The following is a 27325-nucleotide window of genomic DNA, read 5'->3' as shown; positions in this document are numbered from 1 at the left end:
GTTCCAAACACACATGACTTTTTTTGCAGATCTCAAAAGGTGAATTCATGAGAAATCGCAAAGCACCAGAAGCCATAAAATACACTTTAATATGTTTATGGAGCTTTTACTCTGGCTTTGATATTTAAAAACAAATGTCCTTATTATTTTTCACTGAAAAAAGGACTTGAAACAACATGGACGCCAGTAAATGACACAATTTTCAATTCCTGAAACCCGTGTACTTTTCCGTGCTATTGGGGACAACAAAACCCTCCGCCACGGCTTTTCCATTTGATTTCCAATCTTAAATTTCATCAGTCGTTTCTCTGTTTATCTTCCCGCACACTGACAGGCGTCTGGAACACATTCAACTCTATTTAAACAGGAGTATAACCAGCCGCTGCCAGGCGGCAACCTCTATTCCAAGACACAAATGGAAGTGACAAGCCAGTTCAACACCATAATACAATAATCCCACGGCACACTTATTTAGAGCTTTGTCACAGGGACTTTTAGACGCCACAAATTAAATGCACATAATCGTCAATAAAAACCAAGGTCAAAATTCGATTTCTCCATATAGTGCATTGTTGAATGCAATACTGAGAAGTTGGATCAGCATAGAAATTGTGAACGTGACCACAACCAACTCTGACCTAATACAGCTGAAAATAAAGTATAGGAATGTGGTTTGACTTTTACAAGTGCCACATAAATCTGCTTTGTTCTTTGTTCAAAAACTCTCCACCCATATTGGCAGTGCACTTCCCAGAATGCAGCAGTGCTGATGCGGTTCTCTGAACTGACGGTCTAATGCTGACAGTATTAGCCTCAGGAAATTCATAACAAGCCTCTATTGGCATCCGTTTGGGAGAGAGAGATTTCTAACAATGCATTGATTGAGTTTCACACACGCAGACACAGCAGTGAACAATGACTCTGTTTGGCTGAAACACACAGGATCTGCTTAAGAGCTTTGGTAATCGGCCTGGTTCTCAACAAAGCTCCAGAGAAACATGAAGCAGAGATTCTGTTAATCACATCTGGAGAGTAAGACAGGTTCAACTATTACACCCCCGTATAGGTGGACACACACAATAGTTATGTCGTACACATACTGTACACTGTCAGAAAAAAGTTCTGTCACTGGGGCTGTCCTCTTTGTACCTTTATAGGTATATAACATATAAAATGTTGTTCCTTTTTTTGGTACATTTTTGTACCCTAAGGACCCATTGTGTACCAGTTAAATATTCAAAAGAACTTACAGCCATGGAAAAAATTAAGAGACCATTTCAAAGACCATTTTCAGTTTTTCTGAATTTACTATTGGTAGGTATATGTTTAAGTAAAATTATCATTTTTGTTTTATTCTGTGAACTATTAACAATATTTATCCCAAATACCAAAAAAAAAACAGATTGTTTCTATTTGCATTTATCTGCAGAAAATAACAGAAAGATGCACTGTATTTTTTCAGACTTCAAATACTGCAAAGAAATTCATATTCACTTTAAAGCAATACAACAATTTGTACATGTAGAAAAACGTTTTATGTGATAACCTGGATTTTTGTGTCTTGTCATGCTGTCAGTTTTTCACATTGCTGTTGGATGACTTTATGTCACTCCTGAGGTTTGATTTTGTTGAAATTCAACGGACACTGGACTGAAATGACCACAATACATCTAGAAATGTTGATTAAATGAAAATTTGGAATGGTTTCTTAATTTTTTTCGCTGCTGTATAACCGATTCTCACATTTATAAGGAATTGTCAGGCCATTTTCTACCTATAAATAATGATCTAGAGCAGTGGTTCTCAACTTTTTTTGGGCCAGCGCCCCCCTATTCATTTTCCAGGTCCCTTACCGCCCCCCACAAAAATAATGGGCTAAATGTCTCCATAATAATAATAACAATAATAATACATTATATGTTATTAAAATATAATTTAAAACGCATGTCACTGAATTGGGATAATCGGTAATCTCAATAAATGCATATTTGTTTTGTCTCATGAAATACCAATAAAAATAAATAAAAAGCACGACTCTCCGTGGCCTTTTAGTGGACTGTTTGAAGTGTTTTTTCACACGCGATGTGGCGAGGACTCAGCTGTCACATTTTCTTGTAGCGGCCCAAACGTTTTGTACAGTCAAGGTGGTGCTCGTATCTCGGGGAGAATAAGAATGTATTGATATGTTTTTAAATAATTGGTTAAAGCCGACGCGGCTGCCGCGAAGAGCTGTGTCCAGGGTGAAGAGGCAGGATTTTGGGTGCATTTTTTTGGCATTACAGCACTGATAAAGGAGAGGAAGGATTAGCAGGCATGCAAATAATTTCGCAACTCAAAAAAACCCTAATATGCCTAAAATAGGCTTAAGTACGATATAATTTGAGCATGTCCTCATGAGATACTTTCTCTCCCCATTAAACAGGCTGATAAACGGGTGATCTGCTCCAGTCATCTCAGGTGGTGAGCTGTCAGGTGGTGAAATGAGCGGGCAGGCTCTGTTCTTTCTGCTATCTTTCTAGAAACCACACGCAGGGTCTCCAGGGGTCCCTGTCTAATGAGAAAGACTTGAAAAAGTCAAAAGAACTCTCTTCTCGCGGCACGGCAGGGTCATGTTGATTGGATACTTTGGTATGAAAAAGTCTTACTCAGCGATGCTCATAATAAGACCTTAGCAGCACGAGGAGCATTCACACACAAACACACACACACACACACACACACACACACACAAACAAAAGAGAGTAATTGAGCTCTTGGTGAGTTTGAGAGGGTGTTATTTCTTTATAAGCCCTCGTAGCAAGAGCTTAAGACATCATCCACCAATGAAGGATGCCACAATCTCCACAGGAGTTTGCTAATGCGTGCATTACGTGTCACACAAGCATTCATAATAGCATTAATTATTGAGCTTCTGTAGATACAGATACAAGACCGAAAGCTGGGAAAGCACATGGTACGAAGAGATCCGGGCGCTGTTACTGTGTTCATTTTCTAAAGCCTCTCTGACATACTGTAAATGATTTACAAACATAAATTAATGATTTTCTTTTAATGAGACACGTGGAAAAAAACTCGGCTTCCTTTTTCCCCTTGGAAACCTGCTAAAGGCTTAAAAAATGTAGCAGATGCCCAACAATACATCATGTACTTGCTATTGTCTTGAACAAAATCAATATAAAATATTCAGCGCTGTGAACCTTGCAAACCTTGACAGTAAACCTCTCAAAATGCTGGGCTGTTTCAGCCTATGGTTGGGTAAAATATGGACAAAAACTAAACACCTATACCGGGTTTTAGGTAAAAACGATTCAGCATGAGTTATTGGTTGTGTCCATATTTTACCCAATCATGAATTAAAAAGAACCCAGCATTCTTTTGAGTGTTCATTGGGTAAAACCAGATTAAGAAAACTTGACATTTTTGTGTGCAAGATGCACGAGGCGAGCTGGGAATTGGCTGCGGGAGTTCATTCAAAAGGCTAAAACTAATGCTTCCCCCCAGTCCTCCTAGGAAGTTCCCGCGTACCAGTTTGGAAATCGTAATTACGGCGTAATGCCATAACTTTGCTCTGAATGAAATGGACACATTTCCTCATCTCTATTCATTTTCCTGACAGAGAGATTTTTATCAACTAAAGCAGAAGATGCAATTGATGCTTTGGTATTTTATCATCTTTGTGCGACTGACACGCATTGTGCAACCTTGCTGCTACAAAAACCGACTAAATGATCAGTATTTCTTGCAGGACTCATAATGAATTATGAGAAAAGGGCATGCAAAAGCCAAATGTATAGACAATATTTGTGACGACAAACCAAAATGATTGAAACATATCAGCTTCTGCCATGATTCCCGATACTGTAAGTCTGGGTTCAAAGAAAATCCAGAGTTTTGTACGGTTAACATCAGCACTGTGATGTCATTCATCTGGTAAATATGATCATTTCCACATGACTTCCTCAAGGCAGCGCTGCAGATCGATGGCAGGACCCTGCTCTGGTAGAAACAAACAGGTGAAGACTTTTCAATAAGTGGCCTTGAAGCAACAGTGGGAAAGACAAGAATTAATGACTGAGAAAAACTAAATGCTGTTAGCAGTGCTGCTGAACTCTGTTTGTTCATGCATTCTGTCTCTACTTGTCAGTCTACATTTTACATTACATTTACATTTATGCATTTGGCAGACGCTTTTATCCAAAGCGACTTACATTGCATTATACTATACATTTTAGTTCCGAGTACGTGCGAACCCTGGGATCGTACCCATGACCTTGGCGTTGCTAGCGCCATGCTGTGATCTTTATAACACTCCTCATAAGCATGTGTTGTGTTTATGAGACTATCAACCCAGAACAAACAGAAACACAATGGCTGAAACATCTCGAGTAAGAAACAAGGACGGCACTCAAAAGGACAAAACTCCTGGTGAACGTTAAATGTGACTATAAGAGGATGGAAAGTGAATGGGCTGCTTTTTGATAAGGGAACAGAAAATAGAGGTCAAGAGTCGTTCTAGTGTACGTCTGTGTGACAGAATATACAACTAGAAAGAATTATGAGAATGTTCAGTTTTTTTAATTTACTATTTATAGGTATGTGTTTAGATAAACAGTACTTTTTGTTTCATTCTGTGAACTACTAACAATATTTCTCCCAAATGTAAAATCAAAAGTTTGTTATTGTTTGCAGGAAATGAAAACTGGATAAACAGGTCAAGATAACAGAAAAGATGCTCTGTTTTTTTCAGACCTCAAATACTGCAAAGAAAACAAGTTCAGATTCACTTTTAAGCAATACAATAATATTTGTATAATAATATTTAGGAAAAATAAACATAAAATGTGATGATCCTGACCTCAGTTTTTATCACAGTATTCACGTGTCTGTCATGCTGTCAGTCTTTTCCATTGAGGAGGTTTGATCTTAATCTTCAAAGTGGTTTCTTATTTTTTTCTCTGGCTGTATAATAATATAACGTAACCTATTGTATTACTGTATATTACTTGTAGAAATTTGTATGGAAAGGAACTCTTTTCATTCATTCATCTTGGAATTCATCACAAGTTTTTACAGTAAAAAACTCTATTTAGGGCATTGATCTTTATGAAACACTGGTAGTTTTACAGCTGACCTTGTAACTTGGGAAAAAAACATAAAAAAAGTGTGAACAAGTTCTTATTTGTTCTGTTAGAGGTCTAAACACTTTGAAAGGTCTGCAAAAATATCTTTTTTTGTGTGTGCCCATAACAACAAACCATAACACAACGCTTGTGTGTGTTTATGTGTGTAGTGTGACCCTGTGCGCGTGTTGTATTGAGACCCTCTGTGTGTGAGTTTCATTTATAGACTGTGAAGAACTTGTTCACTATAACTAAGTTTCATGGATAAACCATCCTATAAACACAGAATCGACCTTCAAAACTTTGTCTCCTTGTCATAAAGCCTGCTGGTTTGATGAGATGAGAGCTATAACAGGATGAAGCATCAGAGGAGCTTCTATTCTTTTTTAGTCTATGTTATTTTGTCAAACAGAGGTCAGGAATCAAAGGTAGTTTAACAGAAAGTACGATTTGACAGTACAATCAATTACAGCATGTGAGTTCTTGCACATGGTGAGGTGTTATCATTTCTGGGAAATTATTGTTTTTAATGACTATTTCTTAGAAAATGAATGTAAGATGCTTCGCTGAACATTTCCTTTGCAAGTCTTAAAGGGGTAGTTTACCCAAAAACCTCAATCAAAACATGTGAAGCACAAAATAAGATATTTTGAGAAATGTCTGAGTGGTTTTATGTCCATGCAATGGAAATCAATGGGGTCAAGTGTTGTTTGCTTGCCGACATTCTTCAAAATATCCTCCACTGTGTTCTGCAGAAGAAAGGTCATATAGATTTGAAATGACATGACATCAGGATCAACATAATGGTAGAAATGTATATGCTGTTAACATTGTGTCTGACGCTATCATGTCTGCTGAAAACGTAAATGAAACACCTATATAAAATAACTACATACTGTACTATAAACTATAAAAGTGAAAAAGCAGATCAGACGTTATGGGTGTCAGCTCTACCTGCTATTGACAAGCTGTGAAAAATCTCTGCAGAAAAGAGGAGTGAGAGGCGTCCACAAAACAGAATCAATAGTGCGTTAACTTATTTATGTGACATGACAAATGCAGCTGTGAGCCACAGGTCACTCGACTCATTCATGCTGCAGGGAAAAGTTTGCCTGTGTGACTTTGTTACAGGCTTTCCTACACGTCACACACACAACCAGAGAACCATGATGGAGGGAGAAATTCATTCTGCATGGTATGTTGATTCTTTCTCAACTTTATGCGGCTTGGTTTTGAAATGCTCTCTCTCTCGACTGTCAGAGTAGACAGACAGTTGTGGTCTTGCATGTGCACAGAATTGAAATGACAGCTTTACCACTGAGCTGTAAAACCGCACCTCAATAGTCCAGCTATTCTGGCTAAACAAGTCTTACTATTACCATTTCAGTTCTTATGAGATTATACAACTATTTAGAGCATATATCTTAGTATTTAGAGTGAAGAACCTAACACAACAATGCGGACCAGATTTATGCCACCGGTAAAATTCTGGCTGTGCCAAAACACCTGTCTCATGGGAGAAATTAACAAGGTCAGATTCCTCTTAAGCGCAATTGTACTTGGATAATAAACTTTTAGCTTCTCCCTCCTTCTCTCTCACATGCACATGAGCTGCATTTTATGATCAGATGAAATACCTGGGGGAGCCAAACTCGCAAGAAAAGCTCACATGAGACACCCGCTCGACATTGAATTAGCTTTCGTCCATGTGTGAAAACACACAACGCACAGCGGGACATGAAAGTTTTTCTAATTAAGACACAATGATGCGTGACAACATGCTGTGGTTGTATCTCAGTCGGTTAACTTTCACACAGACAGCGCAGAATCATAAAACACATTACTGTACATGCAGTGTATCAATTACACACATCTATCTATCTATTAAACACCTTTAAGTCATGCTGTTTGCTAACTTAAGGTAAGGGACATAAGCACCTAGGACACTGAGCATTTAAGGTGCTGTGTGTATTTTTTTGGAGGATCTATTGACAGCAAAGCAATATAACATACATAACTATGTCTTCAGAGGTGTATAAAGTCCTTACATAATGAAGCGTTATGTTTTAATAACTTGTAATGAGCTATTTCTATCTACATACAGCGAGGGTCTCCTTGCATGGAATTCGCCATGTTGTTTCTATAGTAGCCCTAAACGGACAAACTGCACAGAACGTGTCTCACGTAATCTCCTTCGGCACAGAAGCGAAAACATGACGACATCTTAGTCCTGTGTCAGCCTCCATAGTGCTTCGAAAGGGAGGGGTGAGCCATTGGCTGCAATTCGCAACCTCACCACTAGATGCGGACCTGTACACTAGATCTTTAAAGGTACATTAAATATAAAACTTCAGCACACGGTTTTCCACAGCACTTGTGCTATGTTCATGGATCATAGCTCAAGTCATGCAGCGAGTTGAAGACATGTTTCACCTGGCCGACACTAAACTGTTGTAAAAGTTCACACAGATGTTGTCTAAAGTGGGACCTGAGCCATATCTAGACATTACGATAGCATACACACTTGGACGGGACACATTTCATCCAGCTATCACATAGCAACTTTCTGTCACAAACACACAAATTCATAGATATGCATACATAGATGGCACTATTCGACCGCTCTACATGCGTCAAAGCAACTGCCATTTCAGAACGGACCACATTTTAGTTGCTGTCATCTTAAAGTGAAAAAACGCCTTTATCTTGTATTGTGTCAGTTTAGGAATTCTAATGTTTGGGTCTACACTCCAGCAACTAAAAATTGATATTCATTCCTGCATATTGTTGCTGTCCTTCTGAAATCTCACTTTTTTCTGGGAAATTGAAAAGACACTTTAAATAATTAAATACTGTGTTGTCAAAGTTGACAAGCACTTTCTAATACTTTTTATTGTTTAGATATTTGCAAAACCCAGTGACTAATCATAATGATTTATGACAAAAAATAAAAGTCACAAAATATGGAGATTTCAGAAGGATAGCAGTGATTTAACTAAGGTTGAAGTTGCAGTCAACTTTGACTGTTCCAATATGGTAGACGACTTGCGTATAGTGGCCAATTCAAGATTCTAATGAGTCATCTATGTACGTATACTGTATATACAGTATATATAAATCTGAGCTTTAACCCCAATTAAAACAATAAAATAAAAAATTATGATTGCAAAGCATTTTTATATGCACACCCATAAATGCTATGAAAAACTGTAATGCATAAAAGCACATATGACACTGTCAACAAGTGAAAAAATTCTTCTGAAAGAATAGTCTAAGTAAGCTCATATAAATTCTTGGGAATTTATGAGCCTTTATTTAAAGCCAGGAAATGGCGATAATTAATAATCGTCCATCAGCCGAGTAGATTTATGGCATGATTTAAACACTCTGATTTCATTTAATGAACCTTTTTGTCAAAAACTCATATTGGTAAAACCGGCGGAGCCTCTTGAAAATGATATTTACGCTGACTGTTATTCTCACAAAGCACATGGGTGTTGACATATGCTTTTCAATAAGTGCTGCAGAGAAAGCTGTGGGCGGTGTGGTGTGGTTACGGGGCTCAGCTGGCCATGTGAGAATGACCAACACGGAGGAAAAGATCTGGTTTCTGCGTCTGTCTTTCAAGCCTGCTGTGCTGCTACAGGCCATTTGGGAACAGAACGCAAACAAACAAGAGGGAAAGTCGATCGAGGAGGGGGAAGCGTGACGGACAGCAACAGACGGCGAGACGAAGGGAAAAAAACTGAGTAATGTGGAAAGATGGAAGGCATATTTTACCGGAGTTCTGCTTCTTTGCTCTACCTGGCTGAGCAAAAACTTCTAAATGCTGTCACTGCTGAGACTGACAAGCTTTAAAAAGCTTTAAATCACAAAATGTCTTGCAAACCTCTGTCAAAATGAGACCCGAGACATACTGTTTACCCGATACTGGGTTCACGATACGATAGTATCGAGGTGTTTTGAACTACATTTTTGAATGAAATTGAAATAAATGGTAGTGGATGATGTCCCAGAACTGAAAATGGCTAACATTCTTCCAAATATCTTTCCCCGTGTTCATTGGAACAAAGACATGAGTAAATGATGACAGATTTTTCATTTTTGGATGAACTATCCCTTTAAGCAAAATCGTGACCCGTGCCTCACTCAAGCTGAATTTCACTAGCTGTTCAATCTCAAAAAGTTTCAGAACACAATTCAGAATCCTTTGCAAGTTTACGGTTAGCTGCCTATTACTGGCCAAATGCTCTGTGGTGTGTTTACCCACAGAAATAATTCAACTGTGTGTGTGGGGGGAACACAACTAAGCAGTGCACGAAAAAAAACAAAAAACAGGTAAAAGCCCAGATCAGCTTCCATTATTTATAAGCATGTGCGTGTAGACTGTGCCTTGTGTGTGTTTTATCTGTTCAAGCACCAGTGGTCACTGACCCACACCTGAACTGAATCACACACACACTCGACCCGCTCTTACAAGCTCACAGGCGGCCATAAGAGCATCCCAGCGTCAGGACTGAGAGAGAGCGAGCGAGATACTCACCAGCATCACAAAACATTAACCACAAAAACATTACTACATAAAGAATTATTACATATTCCTGCCCTGCAAAGCACCATGGGAAATGGTGGCTGTAAAACTTTTTACAGCCATTAACAAATATAGTAGTCAAAACTATAGTATATAGACGGTTTCATCTTTTCAACATAAACAAATGTTACTGCGCATGCTGAACTTCCGGTACACATTCGCAACCAATAGAGTGCCAGTAGATTATTTCTGATAACAATCAAATAATCGAGAAGAACCGTTATTTGGCTAAACTTGTCTCTCCAATATTTAGATTTTAGACTTCGATACCTAGCTCAACCGCTAGATGTCAATTTACAGTTTGGTTTGTTTAAATGCGACCGAACTACAGGACCCATTCAACAAATTGTTTATTTAATAAAATGAACATACAATATAATTTAACAAATTGTTTATTTAATACAATTATAATACAGTGAAATAATAATACAAATTAATATGAACATAAATTAAATACAATATAGTTATATTATTAGCCAAACACAAACGGAAGTTAACTGGGGGTCAGGAGCGCGATGAAACGGTCTAGTCTTAACTACAGTATGGTAGACTATATTAATATCATAAAGTATCATATATATACTGTATGTATCATCATATATTATGTATAGCATAATGTGGTATCATAAGAAATATGAAACATCATTGCTGATTGCAATGCATTCTGGGATTCTATTGTATTCACAAAGAATACATGTGACGCTGCCTTAGATATTTTAAAAGCAGCATTGTTTTTAGGATAAGGGGCAAAAGGGGTTGAGAACGGTGACTAATATGATGGATACGTTTAAAGAAATAGCTGCTTTGTTCTGTCTCAATTGCAGCCGCAATTAAAGTCTCTCTCTTCTTCACTGTCAAGTTCAAAGGCATCTGTCAAACAATCTCACTGTTCATGTCAGTCAAGACCCTCTCTTGTGTGTGCGTGTCAGGATAGAAATTGCAGAACTAACTCCTCTTATTAAGATCGTCATCTTTCCCACCGTGGCCAACATAAAAAATACAGAAAATGAACAGAAGGAAAACCTTGACCCTTTCCAACAGCCACAATACTCTGATAATAGCTTTAACAGGTGTATCTCTAAAAAATGTTGACTTCGTGTCTTAGCTATTCTCATGTTACTAGGATGAATCGAACCATTGTTTTCGACACTTTTATATGTCCGTTTGAATAAAAACATCTGCTAAATGCCAATTTGACATAGTAGTAGAATCATCTATATACAGTAACAAGAGCGCCCCCTTTGTATAAACGTGGTATTAAAACAGACAGCGTCAGAGTACAGAGGTGCTCATCTGAATCTGATTCAGATTGTTCAAATGTCTAAATTGTGATACTTTTGAGAGTTTATTATTTTTGAGAATTACAGAGAAAGATATGTGATCTTATTACGCGGCGTTCTGGAATACTTAAATCTGATTGGCCAACCACAACAGATAACAACCGCTCAAAACTAATAATACATAACCTGGAGTCATTTTGACAGGTACGGTTTAATTTCACACAAAAATAATAATAAATATGTTTTTTTAATAACATATATGACATTATATTTACAATTGATTAAACCAAATTGTCTATTCCTGGCATCTGAAAGCCGAAAAGTCTTACCTTAAAATCGAAAGTAAACAGGGTTTCCTCAAAGAAGTTCTGCATTTAGGGCTGTCACGATTATGAAATTTGACTGACGATTAATTGTCTAATAAATCATTGCGATTATGACGATTAATTGTCTGTTTTAGGGCTTTGGCGATTATGACGATTAATTGTCTGTTTTTGAGCTTTGACATTTAATTCTCATACATTTTTGACTCGGCGATTGAAACGACCATATTGTTCTGAAAACAAGTTCTGAATTTCCAAGTTTTTTTTCTTGGAAATACATCAGAAAAAATTGGGTCATCATATATTTAAGGTGTAGGCTTTTACCTGTCAATAATACAACCGCCAAATACTTGTAAATTAAGTAAATTGATCAGGTGTGAATTGAAGCCACCATTAAAATACTATCAGTCATAGAAAAGCTTCTAGTCTGTTTTTTTCTCACTTGCAAGACTACAATAAAATTTTACTTGTGTGTTAATGAAATTTTGGTAGACTGGTTTTCACACTGAGATTTGCTTAAATTATATTAAATTGTACTGCAGGTAATTTGTATATGTTTTAGGTTTTTTTAAGTGATTGTGTTGTGGTGGTACATTTTACAAGTATTACCATGCTTTAGTAACAATACATACACTAAAATATGCAATATGCAGATGCACTACAGCTCCCCCTAGTGTCTTCTATAGAGATGTGCAATAATTGCGATGATCTGAAAACATCGCGATGAGGTCAAACAATCGCGATGAGACGATTATTTAATAATCGTGACAGCCCTATCTGCATTTGTTAAAAATGAGCTAATAAAATATTTCAAATCAACATATAATGTTCAGTAACTTAATTATGAGTAAGTTGCTGTGTAATAAGTGGGATAATGTACAGACAGCCTGTGCATTATCCCTTACTTAATGCCTACATGATATAAGAACCATGACAAGTTATACTTATTCTTAGTTCGTAACCAGATAAAACAGTCCGTCTGGATGTGTTCATGCAAGCTATTAAACAAAAAATCATTCAACTTTTCAAACCAATATTGCACTCCTCTTGTTTACATTACAAACGGTGAAAGAAATCTAAATTAATTTCTGTTGCTGTTGACAGCACGGCACAGATTCAATACACATCCATACACATCAAGTTACAAATAACCCTGAGCAGTCTCTAAGCCCATTCAGCTCCAGTCACACTACCCATAAAATGACTATGAGTCACATCTGGTAACAGTCTTTCTAAACAACACTTCATAAAAGAGCTTCATTTTGTTGTAAAATCTCGAAGAGTGGGGGTGTTAGATATGGATGCAAGCCTCTCGTCTCCAGAGTGGTGTCCGGCCCTCAGAAACCTGCTGGTGGTCCAGATGCCTCTTGACAAAGATGGCCAGCCACCAATTACCCCCATACAACAGACAACAGCAGAGATCCATACCTACATCCCAAAACTGATATTTAGTGCAATTTAAGCGTTGCAAACCCAAGTTATGGTACAGTTCATGTCAGGTTTAATTATTAGTAGATAGGACTGTGGACTTGCTATTAATTGCCCAGAGGCGTTGCAAACATGGCCGCCGAGTGGCACGACTTCCGTAAATGGACTTTGACTATATTAATGAGAGAACTGCTGTATTATTCCATTCATCTGCTGCATTACTGCGATACAGACTCACAAAAATACATAAACACGTGCATGCACATAAAAAGCACATCCACAGCATGCAAACAGATGCGAAAACGAAATTAACCCTCTTCAAGTTCACATTATACACATTCCTGGTCTTAATCTTGTTTTAATGTAATAATTAGCCCCACCCCTAAAATAACTTTTCATCTGGATCGCAACTCCAAAGGATGACATAAAGTTCTGCCCTACATTTAGCTTCTAGCACCATGCGCTACAAAACATCAATATTTACATGCTAGTTTAAACATACTATAATATCAGGGAACTAACACAAACATGCACCTGCCACTACTACAAAAGCACACGGACACACAGACCAAGCCATAACCCAAACCCACAGTACCGCATACAGTACACCCCTCCATCCTCGGTTACAAACACAAACTAACAGTTTAAGATGAGCAAAAGCTGCCCTAACAAATCCCCTCAGGACTGCAGCGATGTTTGAGAGAGCATTCGCTCAGAATCAACTCAAAATAAAAGTGTGCGCGCATGTTGGGATGTAAATTGCCCAGGGCACTGAAGCTCCCTATGGCACTTAAACAGTAAGAATGATCTGGAAAACACAAACACAGCACCTCTATTACAACAGAGAGAGAGAGAGATGGCCACATAAACACAAGAATATTACAAAGAAAAGAAATAATGAAACGCTTTGTTTAAATGAGAGGCTCTGTGAGCAAATGTAAGATTTGGAAAACAAAACTAATCTCTAGGAACAAACAAAATGGCAGACAGCTGCAGTTGTTGTGTGTTCGGTTATTAAAGCTGCAATCCATAACATTTGCCTTTTATTTTGCCATCTCTGCAGGGTTTATCCTGGCTCAAAATGAGGCGGAGGTGGTGCCATCCTGATCTTGTACACACACACACACACACACACACGCACGCACGCACACACACACACACACACACATATGTGTAGGCCTACCTTACCTTTAAGTGGCCTAACCAAATATACTTACATAACCAGTCTTACTAAACGAGCCTTGAATGATTCACTGATCTTTTATATTCGCTAGTGTCTGAAAAGTTTCAACAGTTCAAAAGAATCGTTTCAAAGGAGTCATTTCTTTGCGAGTCGTTCTGATCGCAATGTGGGTTCATACTAGGGCTGTGCAAAAATATCGATACATGTAACTATCGCAATAATTTTTTTTTCGATAGTATATCGATAGTGATACCTCTACTATCGATAATTTTTTAAAAATCATGTCATATACATACGGCCAAAAGTAAATGGAAGCGAGCATGGCGAAAAATATAAGAACGCTTGGAGCTCTCAGAGCTGATGTGTGGGTGTGCTTTGGTTTTCAAAAGAAGTCATGGAGTAATGAGTTATATAAAATAATGCTGTTTGTAGGCTTCGCAAGTCATGACACAAGTCACTTGGCTACTGCAGTGCATTAGACAAAAAGTAACAATGATATTTATTGTGCTTTCACGGATGTGACACCAGCGCATTTACAGCACGGATGAACCAGGGGTTTTATTCTGCCCATATTCATTGTTTTAACTGTAATCCACCACAACAGCCAAGTGACTTGCGTGAGCCACCTTACTCCCCTGTGCTGCCCACTTGAGGGGCGCAATCCACAGTTTGGGAACCCAAACCTCTGATCTAAAGGTCCATGCATCGCACATCATGGCCACTCTGCAGAGGTAAGGGATGTTTTTACACTTATCCTTACAGAAAACCCCCGGTGGTGCACAGCATGTTGTATTTCTAGCTCTACTTTTTACATTTTCTATTTCAAGTATCGCAATATATCGCAAATGTGTATCGTATCGAAATAGATAGCAATATATTGTATCGTGACCCATCTATCGTGATATGTATCGTATCGGGAGGCACTTGCCAATACACAGCCCTAGTTCATACTGGCGAACTCGCTGTGTACAGTACAGTGTATAACGCTGATTCAATGAGCCAACTGCACAGTTATTAACAATATACAACGATGTACGCCATGTTAATTTAGGAAACCTTTTAAGAAATTGAACTTACTTGGATGCAAAACAAACAATATTCACCTGAAAAGCCGCGAAACAGCTAGTACAGCTCTATTAGCTCTTGTCCTGCGACTCTTCAGCACCTCCTTTGTGGCGTAATGCCGCAACTGCAGTTACAAATGACAGTCTGTTGAATACACGCAGTGTTTTTTGTCAAGACACCCGACATCATTTTGGCGAGAGACTGAGGCGGCACGAAATTTGACGGAGGCGGCCGCCTCCAATTGTTTTATACAGGAAAAACCCTGCTCTGTTAAAAACATAAAATCGTAGATTACTTTATGTACTTATCTTTGGATAGATTGAAAGTAAATAATGTCAAAAAGGCATTTCCCGAAAAAACGGTACACAATGGCTAAAATTGTTAATCATTATAAGCTTACTGCTCTGAATCGGGGTAAGGTTAGGACACAGTTTTCAATACAGATGTTTATGCAGTTGAACAACTGATTTTTGTTAACCAGAAAAGCTTTGGATTGCAGCTTTAATATCCAATACTCTCTGCTCCATGGAGAGGCTCAGAGATGACGTGTTTTTGTAGGCTAACCCGGAAGTAAGCGGCGCGCTCGTTCCCTCGACCGAAAGCCTATGCATTTTTCCCATAGACTTTTGGAAGATCGCAAAAAATAAGCTCTGTGATTAACAAAGGTTTATGATGTTTACACGCTTTGTCTATCAAGATAATATTTACAAATTAACACCACATTTGTTACTTTTGAAGCCGAAATACAATCGGCAGAAGTAAAAAGCTAACACGATGTGCTATAAACAGACTACACTTAAGGTCGCTTGACGTCACCTTTATGAAAGTTAACCATGTTTTCTTTGTGGTACAAGTGTAGTAACCATGTTTTTTTGGTGGATTGATTACTTAGGGCAAAACCATGGTTTTACTACAGTAACGTTCGTTTACTATGGTTTTTGCAAAAAACATGGTTTTCAAAACCATGGTTATTTTGTGATAACCATTGTTTTACTACAGTAACCGTGGTTTTTTGGTTTTTACATTTTAACTATAGTAAAACCATGGTCAATTTTCGCACCACCACCAAGCCTCCGACGACTTTTTCAAAATTTATAAAAAATGTGTTCCCTGGTAAGTGATTACTTCGTGAACGAATCCGCTACGTTTTAAGAGATTTGTGCTAATGTTGCATTAATTTGTGAGCTTTATATGCGCGATGACGTCTAACGTTAGCAACCGCCATTTTAAGACACAAATAGGCTTTAAAAACATCACAAGCGGGTTATAATTGGTGCATTTATGTCATAGAATAAAAAGTGAAAATATTAAGAGGTTTTGTTTACCACAGACCTTATTCCGGGTGAGTCCTAAAATGCTAACTCGCTTCCGGGATTTGCATACAAAAATATTTCATCTCTGCGGCTCGCGATTGAACTTTTTGAGACCCAGGCATTGACAGTGATGATGCGTTTCATTTTTTTCACCTTAAAGTGTTTCTAGGAAGCCACTTATAAAAATCATGACACGTGCATATTTTGCACGGCAGAACATTCTAAACACTTTTTGGTGTGCTATGGTGTGTTGTGAAATTTCACCACAGTTAGAATTAAATTATTATTATAATGAAGTATCCATGTACATATGTTTTGACTTTGAGTTGTCTTTCCAGCTAGCCTCACATCACTGAGCAGAGATGTATGTGAAACGGCATATTTAAAGGCCTGCAGTGCAGATGCTGTGACCTTTATAAACACCTTACCAGGCTAAAATTTACATTCATCTCAGAGCGTCACGCCAACACTCCATAATGCACACCAAAATCATTAAAAAATATTTATCAATGAGCACTGTTGTTTGAAAACATGTCGTTGACCACTAAAGCCAAAGCTAAATAAACATATACACACATGGAAAACATGCAAAAAATAATAATTTATGATCTACACCTGATGTGTATGATTTTCTACAAGATTCGGCCACTTTTAAAATCTTTAGAATCTCTGACACACATTTACTATCAAACAAATGTAAAAATGTATACGATCTGTGCAACAGGCTAGAGTTTAAAACTAATGAATAACATTAATGCAGGAATGAGGAGCGCTTGTGGAGATGAACCGTAGCTGCAGGGAAGAGACTGAGTTAGGGAAAACCTTCAACATATGCAACACAAAGAGATTCACAAACACATCAACCACGTTTACACACACACATATATAGATGGTTTCAAAGCAGCAAAACAAACACGTTACTGCGCATGCACGCTCTTGTGGCCCAATACACATCCACAAAGAAAAAGAGTCCCTGTAATTTATTTCTGATATTAATAAATATGAATAATAATGAAATAAAATGTAAACAGTTACGTGTATATTATAGCCACTAGCCAGACCGGACACAGACCGGAAGTTAACTTGGGGCCAGGTGCGTGCGTCCGATGAAACCGTCTATCGAGGTTTTTAAAAGAGAACAGGTCATGAGATAAACCTTTTCCTTTTTTAATCCTGTTTTTGCAATCATTATTAACATACTTAACACTATAGAAATTTTTTTTAATCCATTTTGGTCATTTTCACTGCTTGACTACAGATAGATAAATAGACTAAAGTAAATAAACCAATTTAGAAATACACATCTTATAAAAAAGCTATGTCTAGCACAATAATTTTGAATTTTACAGTTTTGGGGGGCGTTTTGGGGCGTCTAAAAACCTTCACTTGCAAATCTCAAATGTCTTTCATATAGGACTGCACCAATTGTGCGTGTCCCTCACTTTTAAAAATGTTGACATTTGCCTCTACTTCTGGGAAATAGTGCTTTCCAAAGACCTCGCTCAAATCCTTCTCACGTGCCCGGTTTCACGGCTTCAGAGGGCACAGAAAGGTTTAACGGCGCTTCAACAAGAAATAAAAACGCAAACGCCAAAAGCACCAGAGATCTCAGCTGATGTCTGTCCTCATTGTCATGTGCACATTAATCCTAAAAATCCCACAATCCACTGGGGCCACGGCAAACTTCACCTGCTCAACCTGCAACACACGCAGGACACACCTGAATAACAAGGTGCAGACGTTCACTTCTAAAATCTCTCATTCATGTGTGTGTGTGTGTGTGTGTGTGTGTGTGTGTTGTGTCCAGACGGACCGGGAGAGCCTGTGGCAGACACGCTTGCGCAGGTTGGGTTTGAATGAGCTAAAAATACCACCGGAAGAACGTGATGTGCCTTTGCAAACGAATCCCCCCATTTCCATCTCCGCGGTGATGGATGGCGTGGTCGTGCCGTGCAAACGCCTGTGCCAGAAGAGGGGGCAAGATGCCTTCACAACTGCAGATGCTGGCGGAGACAGAGAGGCGTAGAAGACAGACGTGCACAGATGTAACAACGATAACGGAGGGAAACGTGAGCTAAACGATCAAACCGAACGTGTGAAAGACTGAGAGATCGAAAGGTAAAACTCCGCTCTAGTGACACGCAAAACAGGTGAACGAGGCAGATTTATGGCCGTGCATTACTGCTGGCAGCATGCTGGGTTTTGTTTAAGTCGCATCCATCACTTGCACTTAAGTATACAGCGGAGAACAGAGAGGAAGAGAGTGAAAGAAAGAGAATGAGATGCTCTTTATGGTGTTTAGAGAGCTAAAGTCATCGGCTAAGCTCATATGAGGTCCTAACAAAAGACGCTCTCAATAAATGGATTTTATTAATCAGCATTGCGGGCGGCTAATACGCTCATGACACGATGCTAATAACGCTAACCACCGAAAAACAATGACGTGTATTCTATTGCTTTAGCATCGGTGTTTCTAACCAGGCGCGATGCAATGACCATTTCTCAGCAGAAAGCAATTTGTTTGTCTGCACTGAAGGATAAATGACATGACATTATCATCGCTCTGGATAAACCAACCATCTCTGATAGATGTAATATTAAACCTAATTGTAAATGTCTACAATGAAATTGAAAATCCAGCCACGCAATCAACAGCCGAATACTTCTGGTTTTTCATGTACAGATACGTGGAGTAAGATTTTGGACTAATGAGATTTCACAAGTAGAAACTGAGTTGTTGTTTATACTGTTGTGCCTGGTTAGGACAAAAACTGATACGGAAGAGATTTATTAGTGTTTAATGTTGTGCTTGGTTAGGGCATCGCCTTAAGTGCTGCAGTCAAGTCTCAAGCCGAGATGCTCAGGCCTCGTCTCATACTGTCCACAATTTATGCACATCATTCTCAAGAAAAAAAAAGTAACTTTCTTTTCCTCTGTAACAAATCGTATTTTCTGCTGGCGTAGTCGGGGTCGTATGCACAGGCAAAAATAATATTACACAATAATACCATAACCTAAAATCCTTGGTTCATTCGAATCCCAAAGCATAAAATCTAACACCATCCTACATAATGTCCTACTTAAAATTCAGTGTGTGTGCTGCTCAAGATGTCGAAATGATCAAAATATCACAAATGTGCTTATCGTTTGCATTAACTAAATGATTTGAATACTTTACGTTTAAATTTAAATGTGTCAGACAATCATGAATCTTTCTCAATGTACACAGAAAGATAAAATGGTCGGCATGAAGTCTCTCCAAACTTCCACACTATAGTATATGTGGCAAGATGTATTGCAGGGGTTAAAGCTCAAGGCTGATAACCAGGAGGTTTGATCCCTGCAAGGAATGAGCCACGAGCCATCAATATAGTGCCCTTCAGCAAAACATTTAAGCTCGGGTTTCTCCAGGGGTGTCTTTGTAATGAATGTGCTGCAAGAGCCTTAGGATAAATGCTTCTGCTAAATGACTACACTCACTTACTTAATGCTCCCCGAGCCGAAACCATGAATCCAGCAATCTTTCAGTACATGAAAAACACGTCCGGATGCTTCCATTAAACACTCTTCACACCGCATAGCAAGAGGCAAAAGGAGATCTGTGATTGGTTCCTCGCTCTCACGTGGGAGGGGCCAATTCAGCAAATTCTTGAAGATGCTTTCGAAGCATATAGACAGAAGATTAAGTATTTATAACTTTGAAGGCAAGCTGCATATATTTCAACTCCACAAAGCTCAATCTGAATGTATCCTGTGTTCAACATATTTCATCTAATCGTGACAGACATCTATGTGGGTTGGATCGAAGTTAAAAATGGCTATAATTTACTCACTTTTATGTCATTTCAAGGCTGTTTCACATTCTTGAGAAATTGCAAAAATGTCCAGAGTGCTTTTATTCTTCATGGCGACTGAAACTGTAGAGCTCCAATAATGACCGAACAAGCACCATAAATTAAATTCCACTATATTCCACGTTTTCTGTAGACTATAGGATGAGTAACATTTGAGTCAGAAAATACATCAAGTGAAAAAAAGCACTACGAGATGCATCGTGCCAAGTTTTGAAGCAATGGCACCTGACATCACAGACGTCAGACCGGCTGCATATTGATCTGCAATACACAATGAATTTGAGCATGAATGAATTTTAAGAGCTTCGGCTGTTTTTTTCTCAGAAAAATCATTCAGCTAAAATGCAATTCCTTCATAAAATGCAAACATACTGTATGGCTTTGAATAATTCAGTGCACGAGTCATATGGACTGTTTTTATGGTGCTTTTTTGCCTTTTTGGGAGCTCGACAGTCCCAATTCCCTTTATGCAAAACACCACATTACTGGACATGTTGTGCAATATTTCTTCTTTTTTTGTGTGTTCCATGTAAGAAAAAAGTCAAATTTGGAGCAACATGAGGGGGAGAACATTTCCTTTTGGGGCTGAACTGTTCATATAATAATCTAAAGATACGCAAAAGATTTCTTTGTAGAAAATTATTTGACTACCGCGCAACTGATATGAGCCATTTACCAAGTTTCCCCATCCACACATTTATTAAAGAACCCACACACCGCATGCAAACGTTTCTTCTGTAATCTACCATAAACCCTAACATCTCTCTCTTAACACCGAAGTCCCCGCGCTCTGTGCTGTAAGTACATCACATGTGTCCCCGTGCGATTACCCTCAGGGAAAATGCTTTTGTCACAGTTGAAAATCTTTTACTGAAACCCTCCAGAGACATGTACACTTCCTTCTCCGCCCTTCTCTTTCCTTTTCATGCCCCGTTTTATTTGTTTTCTGCTTCCTCTCTCTCTTTAATATTCCCCAATCTTTTGAAAGTCACACTGCAGTGAACACGGGCAACACAACTGTAAGCAGATGTGACATTAATGCAATGTAAGAGATTCACTAGAAAACAAAAGCCCAAACCTGAGAGGAGTGGATGGGTGAAGCAGTCGAACCTGTACGACACACCTGTACGGCACACATTCAGGTCTAATGCCTGAAGAAGCTATTCTGAATCCTCCACATCACGGCGTGATACAGTTCAGAAAGAACTGAGTTTTCTCGCTGTCAGATACACCACAGCCTGTAATAAAAGAGCTGCGCTGCTTTTAAGAAATGATGCAAATGTTTTCAAAAGAAAATGAACAGAAAGGTTGGCTGTACACCTTCACACAGTTTCCATTCCATAATCCATTCGGCTTCTGTTCTTAACAAGCTTGCAGTCATTTGGTACGTTTTTAGTATATTTTGGCAGTACAATTATTACAGATTCAGTCTCCCTGGAGGTAACGTGATGCTAAAAATCTTTATCTTAAAGGTTCCTTGTGACTGACACATGGCAAAAAATAGCAACCGTACAGTTCCCGACCTTTAGCTTTGACACCATTTCACCAAACTGTTATGTTTTTGTGCCAAAGACAGTGTATAACACTTGTTGCAAAGCAGCTTTATAGTAAATACATATTCCCGGCAGCAGAGGCATAGGAAAAATGATGAAATATAAAATGAATAAGAAATACATTTGATAATATACAGAGTATTGAATACTTGATAATCTTAAGAATTGAAATGAGTATGTCTTAACAACTTATATAACACTCCACATTGAGAGCGAGACCACCAAACATCATTTAACACAAAAAAAATCACATCCAGACTGTAGAGATACCCTCTGTATACTGTACAATAGAATACTGAAAGAAACATTCATAACAGCTGTCTACATGAGGTCCAGTATTCCACCGAAAGTTCCCGGGAGCAGAAAAGTTTGGAACATTCAAGAACGTTTTAGAATAGTTCTCCAGATGTGGACAATACAGACCTCTGGTCACACCTGTTGACAAGATACTGTGTATGCCAACATGCCTCGAGTTTGCCAAAAGACACTTACAGAACTTAAAGAGAGAAACATCTCATTCTTCGGCTTGAATGTCGAGTGACAGTTCTGCTGAAAAGTCAACACTTGGCTAATGCAACACGATGGTGTCATGATGAGGCAGGAAGCTTTTTTATGGTCTGGGTCTCAGATATCTGAGCATTTGAAGAGCTAATTGCTTAGAATGAAACACAGAAAGGTCTGCATGGGTAAAAACACGCAGTCTCAGACTGCGGCAATGAGCCATATTTCAGCATGACAAGAACTGGAGAGCTGGTTTCTGAGAGTCTCTAATTGGCACAGCCAAAGCCAAGAGTTAAACCCACAGAAAATGTGTGGAGAGACCTGAAGATTACAGTTCACAGACATCTGCATGGAAAAACTGACCAAATCCAGTTGAGCAAAGCTGGTAGAAGCACAGCCAACGCAAGAAATCTCACAGCTGTCACTGACAAACGCAAGTCCACAAAATGCTGAATAAAGACAATGATTGGACATGTCAATGGAGAATTTCCTCTTTTCATTTCACACGATTTTAAAAATCATTGCTAATGACTAGATTCCAAAAAGACTTCATGTTGTACAGACGGTTTCTTTTATGTGTCAATGAGATTTACTGGACAGCAAATGGAAACTTTCCAGAGCAAGAATATTATTGTTCAGATGTTCCTCTTTCATAGCTCAGGAGATTTGGAGTTCCTATTTGTGTTTCATTTAAGTGTCAAAGTTGTTTCAGATGTTTCTCCCCAAATTGAGTAGAAGACAAATAAAAATAATCTTGGTAAAATAACCAAGGTACAACCCAGATAGCACAATCCATCTGGTTTACGTCTATTTGACGTCTGCATTTACATCTGCAAGACATCTTAAATACATAGTTTGCTCATCTGCAATACGTCTCGGAGACGTCTGAACGTCTGTAATACGTCTGCTAAAGATCTGGAGATCTGCTGCTTAAAAACATCTGCTAAACATCTTAGAAAGAGCTGTTGTACATCCATTCTAAATCATAAACATCTTACAGACATCTTCTAGATGTCTATATGACGTCTGACAGCAGACATCTCCGAGACGTATTGCAGATGAGCAAACGATGTATTGTAGATGTCTTGCAGATGTAAATGCAGATGTCAAATAGACGTAAACCAGATGTATGTGTGCTATCAGGGAATTATCTTGATTTGGGTCAATTTGATGAGAAACGTTTGAGATCTTCAATAATATTGACTTTTGATTGCAGACGGATCTCAGTTTGTGACGTTGTTGAGATCTCTTCTACAACTCTAAGGAAGACATTTGTGAGATTTCTGACTCAGGAGAAATATCTCAGACACAGGAGACTTAAGCAAAAGCTTCCATTTGCTCTTCATTTAATCTCATTGATGTCCGGATGAAATAAGTAAGATATTAAAAAGATCTCATCTATGATTTTCCTTTTTTGGGGAATAAATTTTGCATAAATTCAAAATTGCATTTTGCGCCAGAGGAAAAGGGTTTCAAAAAGGGTTCACATTTGCCAAGATACCAAGATCTTCAATTCACTATCAGAGATTTCGATATAAACACTCATTCAGTTTATACAAATTCAAAAGATCTGATTTATTCTGTCTGCATTTATTTATTAGCTTTACACTCTAAATTGTAATCTTTGTTTTTATTATGTATTGTAAGGAAGTTCAGGAGAAACATCTTACATACAGTTGATTTCTAAAGGAAGCATAACCAAGTCTGTGATATCATATAAAAGGAATAAAACTTTCTTCAGGGAACAGGTCATCTAAGGAAACTTTCCACATCACAGAAACCCTCCACATGTCAAAGCTATAATGCTTTCACTCCAAACCGCCTGTGCCCCTTAAAACCAGCCTAAAAGCATCGTCTAAAATCTGCCAGACGTTTATAATTTCTCAGACTTTCTCATACTCTGAACTCAGATGCGGGTGCACCTGAATAATGGTTGCGATTTGATATTGATCAATGTGGATTATAAAGCTCTCACTGATGGTATCAGGGTGTGAGTTAGCATTTGAAAGGCGAGCAGTGACGTGCTGATGAAAAGGAGGCATTTATCACATTGTTTCTGATCCATTCACCCTCATTATTAACACAGACGCTTGGGTCCCGCTAAAGGACGAGCCTCATAACGCATGGACCTTACACTTTTAATGGGGCTCACATTGATACACGCGCTTACATGCGACCGAAACCGCATACAAATGAGTGTGTGGACACTAAGGCAGGCTCACGCAGCGCTAAGAGGCAAAGATGAAAGGTGTGATGCTGGAGATTGAAGGAGAAGGAAATTCCTGACAGGCGAGATGTGCCATTGATCTGTAGCTCACGCGTTCGACTGCAGTTACTCTCATGCACCCTATATGCACTACATAGGCAAAACATCATTATGTGTGCTTAAATGGCCAATTATTAATCTTTTATACTTGGTTTCAATCTCGGACCAATGAAACTTTCAAAGGCACTTATAGAAAACCAGACTGGAAGCTGTCCAAGCAGATACGAGCGGACTTAACCCACCACAAATAAATCCATCCACGATAATGAATATTACTTGAATCCATACCTTTAAGCGATTTATTACTTCAGAATCCATAACGTTCCCCTTAAAGAGCCATTTACACAAACAGCCATTTAAAGCTCTGCACACTTGAGAAAACTTAAGTTTGACGGATAGAAATGCATTGGATTTGGAGACGTAAGAAGAATCGCATCAGTTTGAAACCAAGCAGGTATATGCAAATTTGCTTTCAGAAAGCACCCTCAAATTCCCATTGGTCAACAGAAGCCTACGTCAGCATGGCGTCTTGACTGCATTTGCAAAAATGTGAACACCGTTGCATCAACGGTCGCCTCAAAATCACCCGATCTCATTGAAAATAAATGGAGCAAATCACATTTTCAGTGTGAACAAGACTTAACCAAACATAAAAAGCACAAGACATGCTTGCACGCTATTCAAGTTCATGCTTCTCTTTAAACCACGAAGCCAACAGAGGTGTTCAGTCCAAAAAACATTTAAATGAAAGATGCCACCTGCAACAGTTACACCTGTATCTCTCCAACAGGAACAGGTGAGTAACTGCACTTCAACCTCTCTCTCTCTCTCTCTCTCTCATACATCCATCAGCACCATATGCCGCTTGTGAGGCCCTGGGGACTCGATACAATACACAGCAATTCACTGTCAACTCTGACAGCTCCGTGACGCCAAAAAGAGCTTGTGAATTACAGTAAAGCTTCAATGAGAGACCCCTGTCAATGTTTCTATCTCTGTCTGTTCCTCTCTCGCCCCAAGCGCTCTTCAGTTTTCAAAGTCAGCCACAGTCGCTCTAATGAAGAGAGGTTAAATTCAACAATTGACCAGCGGAGAGAGATAAAAAAGGAAGAGAACAATCGTGCACATTCGTACACGCTGGAAATTAAGAGCGAATGAGAGAGAGAGAGTTTGGAGCAGTAGCAGAACTCACCGTTTGCTGCAGGTCGGGGATGCCTATGCGGACGACCAGAGTGTTGCCCTGGGGTTCCTCCATGGGGCCGGCCGGCGCTCGGCAAATGTCGGCGTGCGGAGACCAGGAGCTGTCCTCCCGGCTGGTGCTGAAGCGGTGACGGGGAAGAGGCTGCGCAGGTCGAGAGTAGATGAGGAGAGGGAGAGAGAGAGGCAGCGAGAGAGGTGGAGAGAGGGGGTGGGAAGAGGGGGGCACAGACGGGAGTTTGGGCTGCTGCTGTGGACGATCTCTGGGCTGGGAAGGCTCATGTTTGCCCGAGCCCGCACTCACAGGCATGCTCTGTGTGTGTGGAGCTCCGACTGCATAGTGCCTCCCTCACTCACTCACGGAGCTGATCGCGTACGCGCGCACACACACGTGCACAAGTGTGCAGGGGGGGAGAGAGGAGGGGAGATGCAAGAGGGGATTAGAAAGAGAGAGAGAGAGAGAGAGAGAGAGAGAGAGAGAGAGAGAGAGAGAGGGGGGGGTTAGATGTTTGCTGTGATAAAGCACTAAAAGTGCTAAACCTGTGGGCAATAATACTGGTTTAACACATTTTTTAATACACAGTCTAACAAATTACAAGCAGTCAAATAATGCAAAATTATCATATCAGATGCAAAACGAAATATTATTTATCTGCACTCAGTTACAAAAAACTAAACCTATTGGGTTAATAAAACCCCGAAATCGAATTTAGGTGTTAGCGAGGATTTTCTAACGTATGTGATTTGTTGTAGCAGGGCACTGATTTCTTATATGTGTGAATTGTGATTTTATTATACAGTTAGTTCTGGTCCTCTAATCTGATTGGCCGAGCTGTGATCTGAAAGTGTCGATACTGTAACACTTTGAGGGCAGGGAAACCTGTGAGCTATAATACCAGTTAAACACGACATTGGACATACATTACAGGGCTCTAGAGTGCGACCAATTTGGTCGCACATGCGACCTTATTTCTCAATGGTGCGACTAAGAAAAATCTGAGGTCGCACCGGTGCGACCAGCCGTTCGAGGGAGAACAGAAGTCTCCGCGACTCTGAAAGTCTCCCTGTGATTCAACAACAGACACACATTAGGCCCATATCGTGGTCTAAACCAATCAGAGATAGTGAAGGGCGGACCCCCTCTGATTGGCCGTGGTCCAGATTTTCCTGTACGTGTGTGTACCAGAGGTCGCGTTAAACGAAAACTCTCTGTCATTGACAGATTTTTTTTACCAGTGACGGAAAAATCTGAAGGCCGTCCGTCCGTCATTTTGACGGATTACAATGAGGGCAATTTGTAACTCCCCGTTTCCCTTCATTAGAGCGTGATATGCTCGCGAAGGGACGTGCCTGTTTTCACCCGTCATATGATGCATCACATATGATCGCGTCATATGTGATGCGATCTGCGAAAACCCGTCGGATGTCGCGCTGGGATGCGGGAAAGACAGCTCACCTATCAAAGTAAACCACATAGCATGAAGAATGAAGGAGTAGCAATGCACATTTCCCGCCCGTCCTGTGTAAACTACGGCATGCAAAGTTTTTTATACAATGTTTTCGTGAGATGACAGAGCTCCCCGTCTGCAGCACCGGGAGTTATCCGATCGCAAAACATACAAGGGATGATCAGAAGTCCAGACACTATGCA

General features: G+C 39.3%; 1 protein-coding gene across 3 annotated transcripts in view; it reads right to left on the bottom strand.

Annotated features, from left to right (window-relative positions):
- Nucleotides 1-26039, bottom strand: part of shank3a (SH3 and multiple ankyrin repeat domains 3a) — a 157940-nt gene extending 131901 nt beyond the window's left edge. Inside the window, exon 1 of one of the 3 annotated variants that reach the window (XM_057347983.1) lies at nucleotides 25670-26039. In XM_057347983.1, the coding sequence (XP_057203966.1) occupies nucleotides 25670-25984 (315 nt within the window). In that variant the 5' untranslated portion in view covers nucleotides 25985-26039. The remainder of the gene's footprint in view (nucleotides 1-25669) is intronic. The other 2 variants (XM_057347981.1, XM_057347982.1) reach the window with 2 other exon arrangements.
- Nucleotides 26040-27325: the final 1286 nt, after the last annotated feature.

This window comes from Triplophysa rosa, linkage group LG12, assembly GCF_024868665.1.
Source record: "Triplophysa rosa linkage group LG12, Trosa_1v2, whole genome shotgun sequence".
In the NCBI taxonomy this organism is placed as follows: Eukaryota; Metazoa; Chordata; class Actinopteri; order Cypriniformes; family Nemacheilidae; genus Triplophysa; species Triplophysa rosa.
Note: the sequence above shows the minus strand (reverse complement) of the source record. Positions and strands in the feature narration are given on the sequence as shown.